General features: G+C 41.0%; 1 protein-coding gene across 2 annotated transcripts; it reads right to left on the bottom strand.

The window, feature by feature from the left end:
* Positions 1-2,994: 2,994 nt before the first annotated feature.
* On the bottom strand, positions 2,995-7,450 carry LOC147638118 (1-deoxy-D-xylulose 5-phosphate reductoisomerase, chloroplastic-like). Of its 2 annotated transcripts, none has more exons than XM_086798032.1 (13): positions 7,004-7,450; positions 6,675-6,732; positions 5,954-6,138; positions 5,778-5,864; positions 5,521-5,646; positions 5,357-5,419; positions 5,059-5,208; positions 4,812-4,879; positions 4,592-4,703; positions 4,389-4,493; positions 4,176-4,297; positions 3,711-3,857; positions 2,995-3,567 (listed from the first exon to the last, which is right to left on the bottom strand). In XM_086798032.1, exons 1-13 carry the CDS (start codon positions 7,055-7,057, stop codon positions 3,402-3,404), a joined length of 1,443 nt encoding a protein of 480 aa, XP_086654158.1. In that variant the 5' UTR covers positions 7,058-7,450; the 3' UTR covers positions 2,995-3,401. The 2 variants fall into 2 exon arrangements, with proteins under 2 accessions (XP_086654158.1, XP_086654157.1); XM_086798031.1 differs by having other exon boundaries at positions 7,215-7,396.
* Positions 7,451-20,562: the final 13,112 nt, after the last annotated feature.

The raw sequence follows: 20,562 nt of genomic DNA on the forward strand, positions 1-20,562 counted from the left end.
GTCATTCCACACATACTGGACATCCTTTTTGGTAAGCAAATACAGAGGACGTGCAACATTTGCCAAGTATATGAGAAACCTTATGTGCCAATTAATTTGTCTAAGAAATCTACCCACTGTCTTGATATTGATCACAATGATCATAAAAGGCATCATCTCATTACTATCCTTATACGCGGGCCATATTTTCATCTCGGAGGAGTCCTAACTAGGTAGGCCTACTCCATCCTATGTGCCAGGTGCCCTTGTTACATCCAGGATAGGTGCAAATTAGTGGGGGATCAAGCTAAAGGGTTGAACACTATGGAGATATCCCTAACGTGGGAAGACACTTATAAGTGGAGGCATAGTTAATTATAAGGTTAAAAGCTTATAAAATCACTAGGGCTAATTATAAAGCCCAGTGACCTATATAAGTGAAACCTAGGCTTATAAGTTATCAAGATTGTTTGGTCTAACATCATTGAGCATGGCCTGTCCGAGATGTTCACCATGTAGGGTGTGGCCTAGTGGTATGGGACATCATGTTCTACTTACGGGGGACCTTCTCCAAGGTTATAGCCATGGGAAGAGTTCAAAGGACTCTATGGCTAGGAGGTGAGCCTTAAGCTTGAATTCTACATGGTTTCTTGTTAGATAGTTCTAGGGCTAGCTAAAGGGGGACCTTACATTGGTATCATAGCCTATACCTGATGTGAAAGAAAACTATGGACATGGCCGATATTCATTGCCACAAAGGGATCATTACCTTTATGGATATCCAACAAAATTAGGTACAAGGAATCAAAGTGATAACAACACCTACCATATAACTTGTGATGCCAAAATGCCTACTCATAGTTGTCATTCCACACATACTGGGCATCCTTTGTGGTAAGCAAATACAGAGGACATGCAACATTTGCCAAGTATATGAGAAACCTTATGTGCCACTTAATTTGTCTAAGAAATCTACCCAATGTCTTGATATTACATTGAGTTTGCAATCTTATAATAACAATCACCCTCTAGGGATCCATTCATACTCCTTTTTCTAAGATAATATGACTAAGCAACACCCAACTCAACAAAATATCCATGGCTACCATGACTTTGAAACGGTTCACACACTCCTCCCTCACACACCTTTGGTAGCTACACAAGCATAAGGATAAAGTAGAGAAGAAAGAGTAAGACTCACTTACACAATTGGAAAGTGTCTTTACATTATGAGAATAGTTGACTTATCTCAAGGTCTTAGGTGTTTTCACACACTCGAAGTGTGGTCAAGATTGAGCACCCGTGGCTCATATGTGGCCTTCCACAATTACAATTAATATTCACATAATGCAAGCGTGAAGTACATTCACATGGAATCACACTCCCTTATTTGACTTAAACGTTAACATTGAAAGCATTCCATCAGACCATTAACGAGCACTCATCCAAGTAGTTGAGACGCTACTACTTTATATCTTGATTACTCATTGTGTTCATGTGTCCATCGTTGATAGCAAGTGATTGAATTTTTATGCAGATTTTGGTGAGCTTTTTTCATGTTTTTGCTTACCCATTCCTGGGTTAACAAGAAGTTTAATGAGCAAGGCTGATACGAGAGAGAATCTAGCTATTTGAAGTCCTCAAAGAGCATGGTAGCCCATGCAACAAACTTAGCTCCCTTTAGATGAAGAGAACTTAGGAATTTATAGTCCACATTTACATGGAGTCTTTTTCACGGGAGCCCATGTAAGAAATATTGGCTGGAGATATTGGCTGGAGACTGACTCTATGTATGAAGGATTACGATGCTTAATCTGGTTAGTTTTGGCACTACACTTCTTTGAATAGAAGAGATCATATCGTTTCATCTTCTAGACTATTGGGTCTCCTAAGCGTGCCTTACATGCCTTTGAATGATGAATGTCACAAGCCCTTTGGCCTCCTAGAGTGGAGGGCACTAGCTGAGCACTGACTGTTACGAAAGAGTAGGAATAAATAGGACAATCCTGTATAGCTGAGGAACTATGGAGGGTGGAAGAAAGAAAACGGAGGGCTAGGTGCATATACAACATTGCTAGAGCATGGAAAGAGCTTTCTTCTTGTGGTTGCTTAAGGTCTTGGGTCTTAAGAGAAGTGATACTGATGGTAAGAAGTGATACTGATGGTGAGAGACAATCCAAGCAGGGATTTGTGATGAGAGCTTTCAGCAAGGTGGCAATAGTCATCCCCTTGCATGAGTGGGAGACATGGAAATCTCACATAACAGCAATGAATCCATGGGGTCTGATGACAGAATTTAACAAAACGAAGGCAAACAAGGAGCAACAAGGGCCAAAGTTTTAAAACTTCAGGAACCATTCAGATTCAAGCCCATTGTGAAAACAGATCAAATGAGCACATGACTCCAAAAAGGACTTGTGGGACCTCACTATACAAACCAGAAGGCACAGAGGAACCTCTATGTAAGAGAGCACATACCTTAAAGAAGACATGAGGGCACAGACTTTATGAGCCCACAACTATGCCATGGCTCGTAAGCATTGAGGCCACATGTATATATGTTAAGGACTAAGAGTGATCTACAGCCCTTAACACCTTCATTTTACTGCAAGTAAAATGAGTGCTTTGGCAACTGACAGTGTAGGGAATGGCCCTGGGGATGGCCATCCTACAGGTTGATACAACCAGCAGTAAAACCTCTCGGACGCTCAGAGGTGGACAGATCACCTCATGGAATACATTCCAAGAGGTATGTGATTTTCGCCTGACACTTCAACACCTGGAATGTAAATGGTGCAGATCACCAGATTCGTTCTTGGCCAGCTGGTGTGGAATATGCTGACCAGCATCTGTGATGGCATGGACGTAGCTTCTTCTACAATGTAGACCTTTTATTATTTAGGAGCTTTACAGACTCTAAGGGGATTGATGAGAAGGAAAAAAGTGGATGGGGAACCCTCCATAATCAGCCACCATAGCCACACGGAACAGAAACCGAACCAGATACCGCTGATGTTTGGGCAGTAAAAATGGCATGAAACTAGAAAATGGAAACTGCTGGAAATCTACATGTCCTTATCACTATATGGGTACAAATAAACTGTTGTTTAGGAATCAATCAGACACTAGGAAAAGTTGAGAGAGAAGGCAAACTCAGGTAGATCATTAGGGAGGGGGAGTGTTTCCCTAATGGTCATTTCCTCACACTTTTAAATACACATTTTACAATGGCTTTTTTGGCATCTCCTTAAAGCTGTTGTGAGCGTATCTGTTGTTCATCAACATTCAACAGCAGACACCTCATCACAGCTCAATCGAGACAGACATGCAAGATTGATGAATAGGGAGCCCCCTTCATGCTAAAATAATATACCAACACCCTTCCAATGATTAATGTTTTAACTTGATCAGAGCCATCCTAACTAGATTGCTAAAGGCTCAGTTATCTTTGAGAGGCATCGGGCAGCAAATTGTCGAGCCCATAGATCATAATGAACAATCTCCTCCAAGCTTGGTTGGGATACTAGTTCTTGCCTATGCTTACTGCAAGTCTCCTCCACGACTTTGAAGATGTCAAGATAGCCAATCCTGAAGAGCACATGCACAGGTTAAAGATAAGTTTTGTGCATTGCAACTACGCCTAAACACAACACAAAATCAAGTTCAGAACTCAACGAGTCTCTCCATGTGGGATGCCAATGAGGAAAAACTTAAGACTACAAGCAGCTTACTTTTCATCAAGGAAAAGCTCAACTGCCTTCTCATTGGCAGCACTCATTACTCCTGTCATTGTACCCCCAGCTCTACCAGCAGCATAGGCAAGATCCATTGAGGGATACTTCGCATTGTCAGGTGTTCTGAACGTCAGAGACCCCATCCTGCAACACATTGGCAGTGTTAATAAAAAGAAACATTGCCAATCCAATCCTTACAAAGCAATATATCTGGTAACCACGGACAAGGCAGCAGACAAGGAAGTTCAAGGCAGCCAAGGGAAGGACTAAGACCACGCAACAAGTGAAGGGCGTTTGAAAGGTTTTGGTTGTAACCCACTTGACTGTAGATTAACTAGAGGTAGTCACATTAGATACAAGAGGCTCGACATATACTTTTTTATTTCAATTGGCACATGCAATCATTGCCATCATGTGTAAAATGAAGAGATGTTGTGAGTGTCAAGAGAATAGGGGGATCACTTGACAAAGTCAAGGCGAGGCCATGTCAACTCCGAACACGGAACCCTCTCTGGCCATGAGAGTGTGTATAGAATGGGCAACCTCATATCAGGCCACCCAAGCTGAGCTAAAACCGATGAATCCTGCAGACCAAAAAAGTGTTAGTGTCTACAAAACAAGAATCTTCCACATTTGAGCTCTCTTATAAGGTAAACACTGACACAAACTTTATACCTGTGTTTCAACCATGGAGTGAATGATAGACTGCGGGTGAACCACTATCTCAATGTTTTCATATTCTGCTCCAAAAAGGTAGTGCGCTTCTATCACTTCCAAACCCTTCCAAAGATTAAACAAATCAATTCTGGTACAGTAACTCCATCTAAACACCTATTAAGCTTTTAATTGTCACACTGTTCAGCAAGGCAAACACCAACCTTGTTCATGAGTGTTGCAGAGTCAACCGTTATTTTCTTTCCCATGCTCCAGTTCGGGTGCTTGAGAGCATCTGCAACTTTCACGTCCTTCAACTTCTCTACAGGCCAATCTCTGTAGCCAGTAACCGCTTGTAGTTAGCTAAGAGGTGAGGTCTTGAATTTAAAGATAAGAGGGCAAGTGAAAATTTTCCCCTCCCTGAGCCAGCAATTGATACCTCACCTAAATGCTCCTCCAGAAGCTGTAAGGATAATCCGTCGTAATCCACCTTCGGGCAAGCCTTGAATACACTTCAAAGACGAATCAACCCCGACAAGAACGCATCAGCCCCTCTTTCAACACCCAACCATTCATAGCCTAATCAACTTCCTTCTGCCAAGCTCCATTCAAAAAATCCTCTACTTCCAAAGATATTAGAAGAAAAGGGGAAACTTAGATGTGAAGAAGAACAAGCTGCCCTGCTACAGACCTGAAAGATGGCAGAGTGCTCGGAATCCGCAGGCAGAATCTTGATGTTGTGTTTCTTGGCTAAAGGAAGCACATAAGGACCTCCAGCTATTAAAGTTTCTTTGTTTGCTAAAGCTATGTCTTTACCTGCTTCAATGGCAGCAACTGTTGGCTGCAAACAAGGATGACGGCAGCACCGATGGTGGCTCATTAGAACTGACAGACACCACTGTCAGGAGCAAACTTAATAATGCACAAAATTATCAATAACTTAACAAGCCCGGAGGCATGTTGATAAGTAAGCTTGATGTTCGTCTTACCTTTAGGCCAGCACAACCAACAATTCCTGTAACAACCATGACAGCCTCAGGATGGCGTGCAACCTGTTGCAGGACTCTCTCAGCAGGTAAGTAGAGGCATAGAATGCTCGAAAAGACAAACTGAAGCACTAAAACTAGTTCATTAATCTTAGAGAACAGCTTACCTCAATTGTTCCTTCATCTCCAATAACAATTTCAGGTTTAGGATCAACATCAGCTATAGCTTCTTTGAGCTCAGCAGCCAGTGCTCCATTATTGATGGCCACCAGACTGGGTTTAAATCTCCTGACCTGTGCATCCATTCAAGCAATGAAGTCAAGAGACTAAAAAAAGCTACCCACTTATGGTGTTACCTACGTATTAGTCAAGAAATCACACAGCAAAACAAAATTTGAATATTTCATTTTCATTAAATCAGCACCTGATCAGCAAGCAATGTGACATTGGATCCCGCTGCTAATGCAACGATTTTGAACTTGTCAGGATGTTCGGCTGCTATTTCAAGGGTCTGCAATCAGTGCAATTATTAAGTGGGATATAAAGGACTCAACGTCAGCTCGAAACGCACATGACAGTGAGTCTACATGATTTTCATACCTGGGTTCCTATTGAGCCAGTGGATCCAATCAAGGAGATCGGTTTGGGTCCATCCCAGACCTTCCTTTCTTTGTCGACGACAGCCCTTCCCGGCCAAGCAGGAGGCGGTGTACCTTCTGCAGAGCACTTGATGCTTTGTGCAGACAGTCCTCCAAGCTTTCCCTTTCTGGAAACTTTTACTCCCACTGCAAAAAGTATTCAGTAAAGGTTTGACAACTGCCCTTCTAGCATTTGTTACTACATAGTCATGCACCATTCTCAGAAATCAGTGTTTTCAGTAAAATTATTAGAGTGGCATGTAAAAAAAATCAAATTCAGGTGATTGTAGATAGGTAAGTGCATAGATGCTAACTGTCACATAAACAAATTCTTCACATACATATTAGCTGCAAATACATGCACACATGCATTTGAACTTACATATAGATGTTACATACATGTAACTACAGATAGATACATATACATGCATAAGATCTTACTTATACATGCCAGCTGCCAAAGACTGACTAAACATACATACTTAAACATGCATATGGGCGTACGTATACAGGCTAATAGCTAAACATACACCTTAACTGCAGATACATATGAATATACAAGCATACATATATACACCTGCTAACTGAGATAAGCGTGCGCGCACGCACACACACGCACACACACACAAAGGATTCTATTGAGAAAAATGGCTGGAGAATCAAAATCTGAATTGCCTGCGTACTTTTGATCTTTGATCTGCTAAAGAGAGTGCTTTCAGAAGAGCCCAACTGTGTCTCAACCTGGATAAGAGAAATGAATAGCAGAATATTAGCTAAAGCAGAATGCAAGTAATCACAGCACTAAACATAAGAGGAAAGTTATATAATTTTATACTTGCGTTCGGGCTGTAGTGCAATTGCTTGAAAGAGATCGAAATCTTGTTATACTAATAAGAGCCCAATTGTTACACGTATGTGGGTGCACCGATTTAGCTACGTGGGTGCAAAAACAGTGCCCATTTAGCTAAGTGGGTGCAATCAGGAGGTGGGTTAACAGAGGCGAAGTTCTTACAGGATGGGCGCCCACATGGGAAGGCGATGAAGGTACAGCTGCTTGAAGGGCCATGGAGAGCTAAGCCCAGATGGGCGACTGGAGGGCGATGGGCCAGGAAGAAGCTATAATCTCCAACCCCCCCACACACAGACACACACACACACACACACACAGAGAGAGAGAGAGAGAGAGAGAGAGAGAGAGAGAGAGAGAGAGAGAATCAACCCGCCTTACAACAAAACACAGTGATTTCTGGTGTATATGTGAGAGCGGAACACACGACGCTCATCCCCTTCGCAGCACAGATAAAGAGTATAAGATGATGAGTATCTCCAGCTCCGAATCCAAACAAACCCACGTGGACTACCCTTCACACCCTCCCCTCTTTAACACTCCCAAAAACCAAGCAAGAACTACACCTATCACCCCCTCCCTTCAATTGTGCTCTCACACAGTGCCGTCCATTCAATTCAAGCCCCATATATATATACTATTCAATTAGTCAATTCTTTCATCTTATCCTTTAACTTGAGGTAAATTAGCTTTGGATTAGCCACTTTTGCCTTACGTTAAATAATGAAATGGTTTCTTCTCTTGGCACATAGATAAGATGGCTCATTTGGATGCTCTTCTCTTTGGCATCCAACAAAAACAACTTTCTTTTGTCATTTCTTGTGCTCATTGCATCAAGACATCGTTATGCCCAAAAAAATGTATTAATATTGATGACATCCATTTTTTTGCGAGAATATTTAATATATATATATATATGTATTAATTATTGCAAATATTTACATCCAATCATCTTTTTACAACTTCAGACATCCTCCATATGATGGCATTGAAGTGCTAGTAATAGAACTTGAACCTAAGGTCTCTTGATTAAGAGCCCAGAACATAAACCGTTATGCTAGCACTCTACACACATGTGTACGCACATGCACATGCACACACGCACGCACATGCGCACACACATACACACACACTTTTATTTGACACTTCACAAATGACTAAGTGAAAAAAAGAGCCTTGTTAAAACACACTACTCCTTTTAAAGGATGGATGGCTGCATAAATTTCAAAAAAATGTATTTTACTTAGGCGAAGTTTGACTAACAATTATCTATTACCCACCTTTTATTTTTCAAGCAAAGGCAAAAACCCTTTTGTTAATCCTCACTGGACACCTCTTTAACGTCGACACCATCCATTGCCAACTGTCACTTCATTTCGTTGTTGACATTAAAAATGCTAACATTGTATATTTTACGTGTGCCATCGCACTTGTCTATGAAAGGCACGCCACATGATTAATTATGGAGATTGCATTCTTAGATTAAGTGTTTGCACAAGCCTAGGTAGCCCTGGATAGCCATGGACCTATATTTTAAGTATGGACGCCTAAGATATGAAGGCTAGGGGCCAAAATAAGGGTCATTTTGTATTCTCACCATTCATTCTCTTATGCAACGAATAGAGTGCTCTTCTTCTCTACTCTCTTGCTCTCTTGTGTGTCTTGCTTGGTTGCCTAGTTTAATTAGAGCTACTATATGCTCATTGTGTATGTGTAAGTGCATGTAAGAGAGGGAGATTGAGTGAGAGGAGGGTCGAGCTTCTATTGGAGTGCGACGGCGGCGTTGGAGTAGAGCTTGGAGTGTGGCTGCGCGGTCCTACGAGAATCCAAGCACCAACGTTCACGAGGTGAGTGAAACACCTTGCCTATGCAATTGTGAGCTAGATTATGGAAGATTAGCCTCTTAGTTTGAGCTGTTTTATGCTCCCGAGTGTGGTTAGGCAAAGCCCCACGACCTTGGCTAGTTCCTGCACTCTTTTTATGGTGTAAGGGCTTCCTATAATGGCACCGCTGCCGGGGAATATTTCTGCATGATGTTCAATTTCTACAATTTCTACATATTTTTTATTTTTTGTGAGTGCTGCCATTTGTGCATTTAGGTTAATTCTTCTCCCACATATCATTTGCAAGTCCAATTTGTGATTTTTGTATTTTTTTGGTTTTTTGCATTTTTTTCAATTTTGAAATAAAAAAAACAGTCAATTGAGCACTAAATTGAAATAATTAGGTTCAATAGACCACAAAATCGATTTCCCAACATAATGTTTATCCCAATTTTGACTCCTTCGTGCAGAAATTAGGAGAGGATTTGGCACACACATAAATTTTTGTGTTTTTTATACATTCTACGTTTTTGCATTACGCTTAATCCTCTCCCTAATTTGGGGCATCTTGATTAGCTGGCTACATTTCATGCGTATAGGCTTTTAGGCCTCTAGCCAAAAATTTCCAAAAGTCTATTTTGAGTGGCTGGATCAATTTAATGCGTGCAAGCCCCATGTCAAAGATTTTAGGAAAACCCCTTTTCAGTAAAATCAAAAATTAAAATCGTAATAAACGATAAACAAAAAATGTAAAAAGTAAAAAATAAAAAATAAAAAAATAAAAAGTGAAAAGGTAAAAGGTAAAAGAGAAAAGGCAAAAGGTCCGGAGGAAAATAAAAATTGGGAAGGTATAGAATTTTTTTGGAAAGTGCTTGCACGAATAAAAAAGCGCAAGTTTTATGAGACTAAGTGAAAAAAAGAACCTTGTTAAAATACACTACTCCTTCTACATGATGGATGGCTACATAAATCTCAAAAAAATGTATTTCACTTAGGCTAAGTTTGACTAACAATTATCTATTACCCACCTTTTATTTTTCAAGCAAAGCCAAAAACACTTTTGTTAACCCTCATTGGACACCTCTTCAGTGTCGATACCATCCATTGACAATTGTCACTTCATTTCGCTGTTGATATTAAAAATGCTAACATTGTATATTTTACGTGTGCCATCACGCTTGTTTATGAAAGGTGTGCCACAGGATTAATTATGGAGATTGCATTCTTAGATTAAGTGTTTGCACAAGCCTAGGCAGCCCTAGATAGCCATGGACCTATATTTTAAGTATGGACGCCCAAGATGTGAAGGCTGGGGGGCCAAGATAAGGGTCATTTTGTATTCTCACCATTCATTCTCTTATGCAACTAATAGAGTGCTCTTCTTCTCCACTCTCTTGCTCTCTTGTGTGTCTTGCTTGGTTGCCTAGTTCATGTTGAAATTACAGCAATGTGATGAGCTATGGTGGATCAAATACTAGAATCAACATAATTAACAAAGTGATTAGTAAATAATTAAGACGTAATTAGTAAGCAATTAACAAATAGGTTAATGTAGGCATGGATAATCAAAAACCAGCAAGTTCTCATTAGGCCAATGCCTCAATTTATAAAGTTTACATCAAAACATCTAATCCTTGATTCACTCCACCTCTCCCAGATATATCTCCACCTCAATTTATAGAGTTTACATCAAAGCATCTAATCCCGCTGATTTCTCCTTGATTCACTCCACCTCTCCCAGAATATCTCCACCTCAATTTATAGAGTTTACATCAAAGCATCTAATCCCACTGATTTCTCCTTGATTCACTCCACCTCTCCCAGAATATCTCCACCTCTTTTGCTTGATTCTCTCCACCTCTCCCAGAATATCTCCACACTTCCTAAATCTTCTCATGTTACCCTTCATTCTCTCCGAGTAGATTATTCTCACCTTTTCACAGGTTCTTTCACATTTACACATTTTCTTTTACAGTCTCTAACCAAGGGCTTGTTCCCGCACACACCCTATTCACTTGTATATTTCAACACCTCCCCTCAAGTGAATACTCCTAGAACACCTAGACCCTATACCAAGTTTCCCTCTTACTTGATAGTCCGTGCGACCAGTGTCTAGCAGACCTCCCCTCAAGTTAACTTAGCACACCTGGACCCTATACCAAGTTTCTCTCTTACTTGATAGCCCGCGACTAGTGCCTCAAGTCCCTAAACTCATAGTCCTTGACATTCTCTCTCTCTATGTGTCCAAGGCTACTACAAGTGCCCGTGACCTTGACTAAAGTGCTCACACATACATCTACCACGTGGCCTACATCATCGGTGGCTCAGAGGTGGTTTTACTTTGTTGGGGCAGGTTACATTGGGTTGTGGGGTCTCTCTCTCTCTCTCTCCCTCTCAGAGATTTTCACATGGCTCCTCACTCTTTGGAGCCTCACATCTTCTCTTGTTTTCAGTCTTCTTGTCGTGGGGCAGCCTCTCTTCTCTTGTTTTCAGTCTTCTTGTCGTGGCAGCTTCTCTCCACGCGTCCATGTCTTCCTCTTCTTTCAATCTTGTGGCAGCTTCTCTTCTCGTGTCCATGTCTTTCTTCAATGCTTCCTCTAGATCTTCTTCTCGGTGTGGATCCTCTTCTTGGAAAGAGATGTTCATCTTCTTTCATGGTGGCTGGGGCCATGAGCTTGTCCGTCAGGTCTTCTTGCTCCATGTGAGCAACATGTTTAAATGTTTTGCTGACAGTTCTTTTGGGCTTTTGATGTTTATCTCGTATCATTATGCAATGCAAACCCAAATCTATGCGGGAGGTCTTACCTCTTGCCTTATTCTGGACAAGGGCAGTGTTTGATCCCATTTTTACACTGATGTAATGTGCCCAATACATAATGCGTATAGCATTCATTCTTATGCACATTCCCAAATGCAACTCCGACTGTGAATAATCTTGAATTTGAGTGAGATTTGCAAGCATTAACCAAGGGTTAAATGCAAAATGATGATTATCACAAATTTATCAACACAATTTTACCAGAAATTACATTAAATCAAGGGTAACCAATTTGTACGGAATGGTTGGAGTATCAAACCAACTCTGAATTGCAATCTGAAGTTATAAGGATCTGTATCAGAAATGTAATGATTAATTTGAACCCTCAATTGCACCGAAATACAGTGATTAGCACTGATTAATCACTGATTAGCAAATTAATCCTCTGTTTTATGTGCAAAAAATAGAGTATGCGAAAGTCCAGATCTGGGGCCTTACTTCAAATGAGCTCAAATGCTTTCAAAGCCATCAATAGCAATGAGTCTAGTAGAGGATCAAGCCAAGAAACACAAGATTTGACCAAACATTGAATGCTTAATCTCTGTTTTACCAAAGTCACTTGCAGATTTGATAAAGAGCTTGGATCTCACTGCAGACTTGATCAAATTGAATTCTGACTTTACCAGCTTGTAGAGCATGCTTGAAAACCCCTGGAGCTATGAGGAATTAGAGAAATTTGATTGGATGAAGACAAGATCTACATTTTCCTCAAAAAAACTACGTTGGCTAAAATCGTGATTTCTCCTTCGTCCGGCGGCGGTTTGCTGCGTTGTTTCGACTGGCTACGTTGTTTTGACTGGCTGCGTTGTTTCGACTGGCTGGAGCACAAGAGTGTTGGCTATTTATGGCTAGAAGCAATGGGCCTAATTTGATGTGTGCAAGGAGCTAGAGCTCCTCCACCAGCTGGGGGTACAGAGGCGAGTTAAAAAATAACTAAAAATTTAATTAATTTTTAATTATCTACTAATCCTAATTAATTAGATAATAGGCTCATAAACCTGATGGATTCTAGGCTTAGCTTGGATACCATGTTGAAATTACAGCAATGTGATGAGCTATGGTGGATCAAATACTAGAATCAACATCATTAAACAAACAAAGTGATTAGCAAATAATTAAGATATAATTAGTGAGCAATTAACAAATAGCTTAATGTAGGCATGGATAATTAAGATGTAATTAGTATGCAATTAACAAATAGCTTAATGTAGGCATGGATAATAAAAAACCAGCAAGTTCTCATTGCGCCAATGCCTTAATTTATAGAGTTTACATCAAAGCATCTAATCCCACTGATTTCTCCTTGATTCACTCCACCTCTCCCAGAATATCTCCACCTCTTTTGCTTGATTCTCTCCACCTCTCCCAGAATATCTCCACACTTCCTAAATCTTCTCATGATACCCTTTATTCTCTCCCAGTAGATTCTTCTCACCTTTTCACAGGTTCTTTCACATTTACACATTCTCTTTTACAGCCTCTAACCAAGGGCTTGTTCCCACACACACCCTATTCACTTGTATATTTCAACAGTTCAATTAGAGCTACTATATGCTCATTGTGTATATGTAAGTGCATGTGAGAGAGGGAGATTAAGTGAGAGGAGGTCGAGCTTCCATTGGAATGGGCGGCAGCATTGGAGTGGAGCTTAGAGTGTGGCTGCGTGGTAACATCGTCTCCTAACGAGAATCCGAGCAGCACAAGCATTCAGGAGGTGAGTGAAACACCTTGCCTATGCAATTGTGAGCTAGATTATGGAAGATAAGCCTCTCGGTCTAAGATGTTTTATGCTCGCGAGTGCGGTTAGGCAAAGCCCCATGACCTTGGCTAGTTGCTGCACTCTTTTTATGGTGTAAGGGCTCCCTATAAATAGCACCACTGTCAGGGAATAGCCACAATGCATTTTGAATGCGTGTGTGTGTATGAATGAATTTTGTTCAATTTTTACATATTTATGCATGTTGTTCAATTTTTGCAATTTCTACATGTATTTCATTTTATGTGAGTGCTTCAATTTGTGCATTTAGGTTAATTCTTCTCCCACATATCATTTGCAAGTCCAATTTGTGATTTTTGCTTTTTTTTCAAATTTGAAATAAAAAATAGTCAATTAAGCATTAAATTAAACAATCGGGTTTAATAGACCACAAAACCGATTTCCTAGCATAGTGTTTATCCCAATTTTGACTCCTTCTGTGGAGAAATTGGGATAATAACAGAAATTAGGCGAGGATTTAGCACACATAGAATTTTTTGTGTTTTCTGTACATGTGTTTTTGTATTAGTATAATTAATGCAAGTTAATTATGCTTAATCCTCGCCCTAATTTGGGGCATCTTGATTAGCTGGCCACATTTAATACATGTAGGCTTTTAGGCCACTAGCCAAAAAATTTCTAAAAGTCCGTTTTAAGTGGCTCGATGCATTTAATGCGTGCAAGCCCCAAGTCAAAGATTTTAGGAAAACCCCTTTTCGATAAAATCAAAAATTAAAACCGTAAACAATAAATAGAAAACTTAAAAAGTAAAAAGCAAAAAATATAAAATATAAAAAGTGAAAAGTGAAAAGGTAAAAGAGAAAAGGAAAAAGGTTCGAAGGTTAAAAAAAATTTTAAAAATTTGGGAAGTTATAGAATTTTTTTGGAAAGTGCTTGCACAAACTTGCCTAATATATGTTTTAGCTTGCTGTTGCGATTGTGTTGATGCAGCTTGTGTGACACTCAAAAAATTTATAATTTTATATAGTTAAGGAGCTTCTTTAACCATGGGAGCCCACGCCTGTAGCACTTGATTGATCTGGAAAAAATACACTATTTCTGGTGCAAGACAGGTTAAGAAACACAAAAGATGTGTTTAAGCAAAACTTATGACAATTCAAAAAATTTGAATTAAAAAAATGAAAAAAAATCTAAAAATTATCAAACTTATACAGGACATCTGTAGGACCTTTCTACACCCTATAATCACATGCATCTATGATCTAGGCATGTATTAGAGGTCGATATAGATGATAGTGCATCTATCGAGCTAGGTATGTACCAGCTTGTACTGGGCTCCAGACCTTTGGTCGGAACCCAGTTTAGCATTGTACAAGGACCTGTACTAGGGACAAGTGATACATCGTCAGATTTCGAGTCAATGGAAGGATCCTCATTCCCAAGAAGTGAGAACCCTAACCAAGTTTTACCAGTCAAGGTAGCTACCAGTCTTTTTGACCACGTAGGTAGCTACCAGTCTTTTTGACCGCGTAGCTAGCTACCTTAGAGGTTCGGTGTTAATGAATTAACATGCTACCTTACAAGCACAAGAGAGAAGAAGAAGAGAGTGCAAGCAAGGGTTGAATCCCGTGATTAGCACTTGGCCAATCCTATTAGGGTTAACTCCCCGATGTGAGGCTGCTAGGGCTCACTCTACACTCTCTTTGTGTCACCCATAGAGAGATCCAAGCCAGGTAGGTAGGAGCAAGAGGGAAGGAGCTATGGAGAGCTCAACCTCTACCTCATGCCAATCGTATGCAAACAAGACAAGGTGGAGAGCAATGAGAAGGGAGTGAAGGAGAGAAGGGAGAGCAACACCATTCCTTTTCACATAAACAATAATCACAAGCAAGCAAGTCACCATAAGCTCAAGAGAGAGAGAGGCAGAGAAGGCAAGACTCAATTGAGACAAATGGGATTGTCCCTTTTCATATTTCATAAAATGTCTTATATACACATGAGCTCATATTTACAATTTCTAGCCACCCAATTACAAATGGGGGCCCAAAACTAGTCTTCCTAGTTTAACTAGCTCTATGTACATCAATTCCTTACTATGACCGGAGTTACACAAGCCGTAAGCTCGGTCATCCCATGTCTCATTTAGAATTGGCGACGATTAGCTGAAAAGATGCAGGGGAGAAGAGAGCTTGAGCTCTTGCAAAAGCACACACACACTCACAAAACCCTAAAAGAGAACACACAAGGTGAGAGGCTGGAAATCTTCTTCTTCTTCACACAACACTCAACACACCATATACAAAGATAAGAGTACACACAATATGAAAAGGTACTCAACCAAGTACATACTAGGGTTCTCTATAGTGTGAACACCCAACTAAATGAGATGGCGCTATAACTATGCCAGTCTCTAGAATGGCTGTCACACAGCCTGTCATCCCACTGGCCGCATATCCACCCACCATGATCTCACCAACCATGCCAGTGGTGTAAGTGTGGGGTCTATCCCCTAGGCGGGTCATCAGTGTGTGTCCACCACCTCACTAGATGAGCTTGATATCTCAACACCCCCTCAAGCTCAACTCCATCTCATGTACACCAAGCGAATCCTTGAATCTACGGAGCTTCTCTCTACCCAATGCTTTGGTGAAGATGTCAGCGACGATCCTGTGTGCTGACATAAAAAGGTCAATGTCTCCTGCCAAAACCTTCTCTCTGACAAAATGGTAGTGGACCTCTATATGCTTCGTGTGAGCATGAAAAACTGGGTTCCTGTGGCCAGCTATATATTGCTAATGTTGTCACAGAAAATGACAACTTGTCTATCCACTAATAGACCCAAATCTGCAAGTAGCTTTCTCAACCAAGCTATATGTTGTACAGGTCTGACAAGATTGTAGAGCATGTACTACAAGGTGGCTGCAACATATACACCTCTTCTTGTAAATCCCCATGCAAGAATGCATTCTTTACATCCATCTAATGTAAAGACCATTGCTTTGATGCAGCCACTGTTATCACAACTCTCACTGTTGCCATCTTGGCAACTGGGGTGAAAGTTTCCTCATAATCAATGCCATATGTCTGCGCATATCCTTTGGCTACTAATCTAGCCTTGTACCTGCTTATGCTTCCATCACTGTTATGTTTTACTTTGTACACCCACTTGCATCTAATGGCTTTCTTACCTTCAGGCAATTACACTAAATCCCAAGTCTCATTTCTATATAGTGCATCCATCTCCTCATCCATAGCTTTCTCCCAACACACATTTCCAATAGCCTCATCAATGCATGTGGGCTCTACAACCTGTACAACTTTTGCCATGTATGCATAGTGATGTGCCACATGACCATCATAGGTAAACCTCTGTACAGGATTCTTCACTCTCCCAGATCTTCGCAACTTTGCATTCATGGCTTCCATAGCCTTCTTTACACCAGGTATTCTCATAGCTGGTATCTCAAGATCCTCATAAAGGCTCATCTCTGAGCCACTAGAATCTCCATCAACATGAGAATGCCCTGCAGAAATGTCAGGCATACTAAGGGGCTCAACCACTTTCTCTTTGCCTTTATGTGATGTACTAATCACATTTACAAGATTGGTATTATGATGCAGCCTGCCACTCCATGGTCTATCAACTGAACCACTAGACGAGGACTCTCCTGGTATTATGATGCAGCCTGCCACTCCATGGTCTATCAACTGAACCACTAGACGAGGACTCTCCTGGTATTATGATGCAGCCTGCCACTCCATGGTCTATCAACTATGGTCTATCAACTGAACCACTAGACGAGGACTCTCCTCGTCCACTCAAGGACTGTAATTGCTGACTTGCATTATGTGCAATCACATTTCCACTCACATCAGCCCCAACAACTTCTTTTTCAGTAGCATACCAGCTGCTCATCTCATCAAAAACAACATCCCTGCTTACCCTCAACTCACGTGTAGCAGGGTTATAACACCTGTATCCCTTTTGCTCAAGGGAATACCCAATAAACACACATTTTTCAGCTTTTGGATCTAGCTTAGTTCTCAGCTCATCTGGCACATGCACATATGCAATGCATCTAAAGACTTTCAGATGAGACAAATCAGGTTTTCTGCCAGTAAACCTCTCCTCTGGACTTACATCATGTATGGCTATAGTTGGAGTCCTGTTCATGATGTAAACTGCTGTAAAAATAGCCTCAACCTAATAGCTATGTGGCATATTCTTCTCTCCCACCATCAATGCTCGCGCAATCTTAGCAATGTGCCTGTTTTTTCGCTCAGTAACTCCATTTTGCTACGGAATGTATCTGCATGTAAACTGTCTCCGAATACCATTCTTCTTCAAAAAATTAGAGAACTCATTGGAAAAGTACTCTCCCCCTCCATCTGACCTTAGGCACTTTACATATTTCCCTGTTTGCTTTTCAACCATAACTCTAAAATTTTGAAAATGAGTGAACACCTCACTCTTCTCCTTCATGAAGTATACCCACACTTTCCTTGTGTGGTCATCAATAAATGTCACATAATACCTGCAGCCTCCCATAGACATGGTCTTCATAGGACCCCATACATCTGAATGCACAACATCTGGTGCATTTCTGCTCACATTTTTGTCACGTAATACATGCTTTGTTTGCTTTCCAAATTGGCATGCTTCACATATTTTCTGCATACCTTTAACTTTAAACTTTGGTAGCCCTGTCACAATTCCTTTAGTCTGCATAGACTTCTTTCTCTGCACATTCACATGTCCAATTCTTTTATGCCAAATGTCTATGTCTGCAACAATTCCTGAACCATTTGCAAACATCGTAGCACTCACTTCAGGCATATTTACATTCAATGTAAACATTCTGCCCACTCTGTTGCCTTTTGCAACCAACTTGCACTTGTCTTTAAAGTCTTCAATATAACAACCATCAGGGTTAAACCGAACCTGCAAACCCTACTCAATCATCTGGTCAATTGAAACCAGATTCTTTGTTATGTTCGGAACATGAAGTACATCTGCAAGGTACTTCACTTTGCCATCCTGCATAGACAATGGCACATCTCCAACATGGGCAATTGGATGAGCAGTGTCATCCCCTGTTTCCACAAAACCTGGTCTTTCAAGGTTTTTCATCTCCTTGAACCACTCCCCATGACTTGTCATGTGGTTTGAAGCACCTGAATCAACGTACCATACATCATTTTTATGTGCTGCTTTAACATTTTCAGACATGGCATTCACGACATGCTGCAGCAAACAACCTTGCATTATCCTCATTGTTTCTGCTTGAGGATGCATAGTTGTTTTGCTGTAATTTTCCATTTTGCACGTCAGCCTGCTTCTTATAGATAATCTGCCTGCACATGTCCAGGATTACCACAATAAAAGCATCCATGTGTATCATTATACTAACTTTGCCAATTTCCACGACCTCTTTGACTCCCCCTGCCTCTGAATTGGCCTCTTTCACCTACGTGTTGTTGTTGTTGTTGTGAATTCTGGGACTGTTGTTGTTGTTGCTGCTGGCCATAATTCTGATTACCTGTTCGGCCACCTCCTTGGCCACATCCATGGCCTCCTCTACCTTGTCCTTGTCCTTGTCCTGAACTTGTGTAGAAGACCTGTTGCTCTGAATTGTTTTTGTTTTGTGAAGACTGTTGGTCTTCACCCAAGCTCTTCTCTTCTATAATCAACATAGACACCAAATCTATGAAATTGGGAATGTTTTCCCAAGTCTGAATAGATGTCTTGAACACCTTGTATTGTGGCCCGAGACCACGTAGACAAACTTCCACCTTATCATCATCTTCTACTGAAACACTAGATGCAAGGGATTCCACCATACCCTTGATCTTCAATGCATAGTCATTCATAGACATACTCTTTTTCTCCATAGTATGTTCATTCTTTAACTGTATCTTTCATGCCTTGGTATTCGTTTCATAGAGTTTTACCAAGCACGCCTCCTTGGGGGACTTGGCATCCTGCATGTGCCCAATCATAGTGTCCTGTATACTGATAGAGAGCCAATACATAACTTTTCTGGCTCCTTGGTTCCAATCCTTGAACTCTTTCACATCTGTAGTCGGATTGATCTCTGGTGCCTCTTCATGCTCACCTTCTATGTAGTCCCAATAACCCTTTCCCATCAGGAAATTCATCAACCTGAATCTCCAAGCATGGAAGTTGTTCTTATTAAGCTTCTCACCAACAATCTGATTTATGCCATCATTTGACATCTTGCTAGACACACAAATTTACCAGAAACAGCACTCTGATTTGTCTTGCACAACTGCTGTATTTTCTGCAACGGTACTGTACTACACTCAAATGTCACAACTAGTGATATTTGAGTGTACTACACTCAAATGTCACAACCAACGGTACTGTACTACACTCAAATGTCACAACCAGTGACCTCAATGTGCATACATACACCCAATGGCAACTGTTGACCTCGTTTTGCAGCGCACACAATGTCTGCACAACCAATTTGTCTTCCTGCAGTTCTTAAAACAGAGTTCTACACATAATCGATGACTTACCTGCAGTGCTCGAAATCGCCTGCTTTCTGAAAAACGGAGGTCCTAATACGTCCGAAACGCGTTTTCGCCCAAAAAATTTAAGTCCGATAGGACAGTCTAATAGGACAATATAGTTGCCCTATAGCTTTACTCTCACGAAAAAAGCTCCTCAATCTCAGAGATCGTTTGCCGGTGCCTCCCATAGTAGTCGTCGCCAACACAAATAGGGAAGAGCAGATGAAGCTCTTACCCTCGTACCACTTCCTGTGCTTCTCTTGCTTGCAGCTCAGCCCTTAGCATGAACCAAGCTTTGATACCATGAAAAGATGCAGGGGAGAAGAGAGCTTGAGCTCTTGCAAGCACACACACACACTCACAAAGCCCTAAAAGAGAACACACAAGGTGAGAGGCTGAAAATCTTCTTCTTCTTCACACAATACTCAACACACCATATACAAAGATAAGAGTACACACAATATGAAAAGGTACTCAACCAAGTACATACTAGGGTTCTCTATAGTGTGAACCTAACTAAATGAGCTGGCGCTATAACTATGCCAGCAGCCTCTAGAATGGCTGTCACACAGCCTGCCATCCCACTGGCCACATATCACCCATGATCTCACCAACTATGCCAGTGGTGTAAGTGTGGGATCTATCCCCCAGGCGGGTCATCTCAGTGTCCACCGCCTCACTAGATGAGCTCGATATCTCAACATTAGCGAAGTTACAAAAAGATAAGTTACAAAGGAAGTATAGTAGCCGTGCAAAAGGTCATGTTAACCATAGTGGTTAACATACCCCCCTCCTGATTGCAGGTCTTTCCTTGGAACTAGTCAAAGAA

Source organism: Cibotium barometz, chromosome 5 (genome assembly GCF_041138505.1).
Source record: "Cibotium barometz isolate CiBa-2024 chromosome 5, ASM4113850v1, whole genome shotgun sequence".
In the NCBI taxonomy this organism is placed as follows: Eukaryota; Viridiplantae; Streptophyta; class Polypodiopsida; order Cyatheales; family Cibotiaceae; genus Cibotium; species Cibotium barometz.

What these genes read in the sequence shown, in the direction of transcription:
- LOC147638118 (XM_086798031.1), bottom strand. Translation starts at nt 7,274, where the DNA reads ATGAGCGTCGTGTGTTCCGCTCTCACATATACACCAGAAATCACTGTG. An exon ending in GAGATGAAGGAACAATTGAG is followed by an intron (nt 5,420 to 5,520) that starts GTAAGCTGTTCT and finishes GTCCTGCAACAG; the next exon opens with GTTGCACGCCATCCTGAGGC. An exon ending in TTGGTTGTGCTGGCCTAAAG is followed by an intron (nt 5,209 to 5,356) that starts GTAAGACGAACA and finishes CCTTGTTTGCAG; the next exon opens with CCAACAGTTGCTGCCATTGA.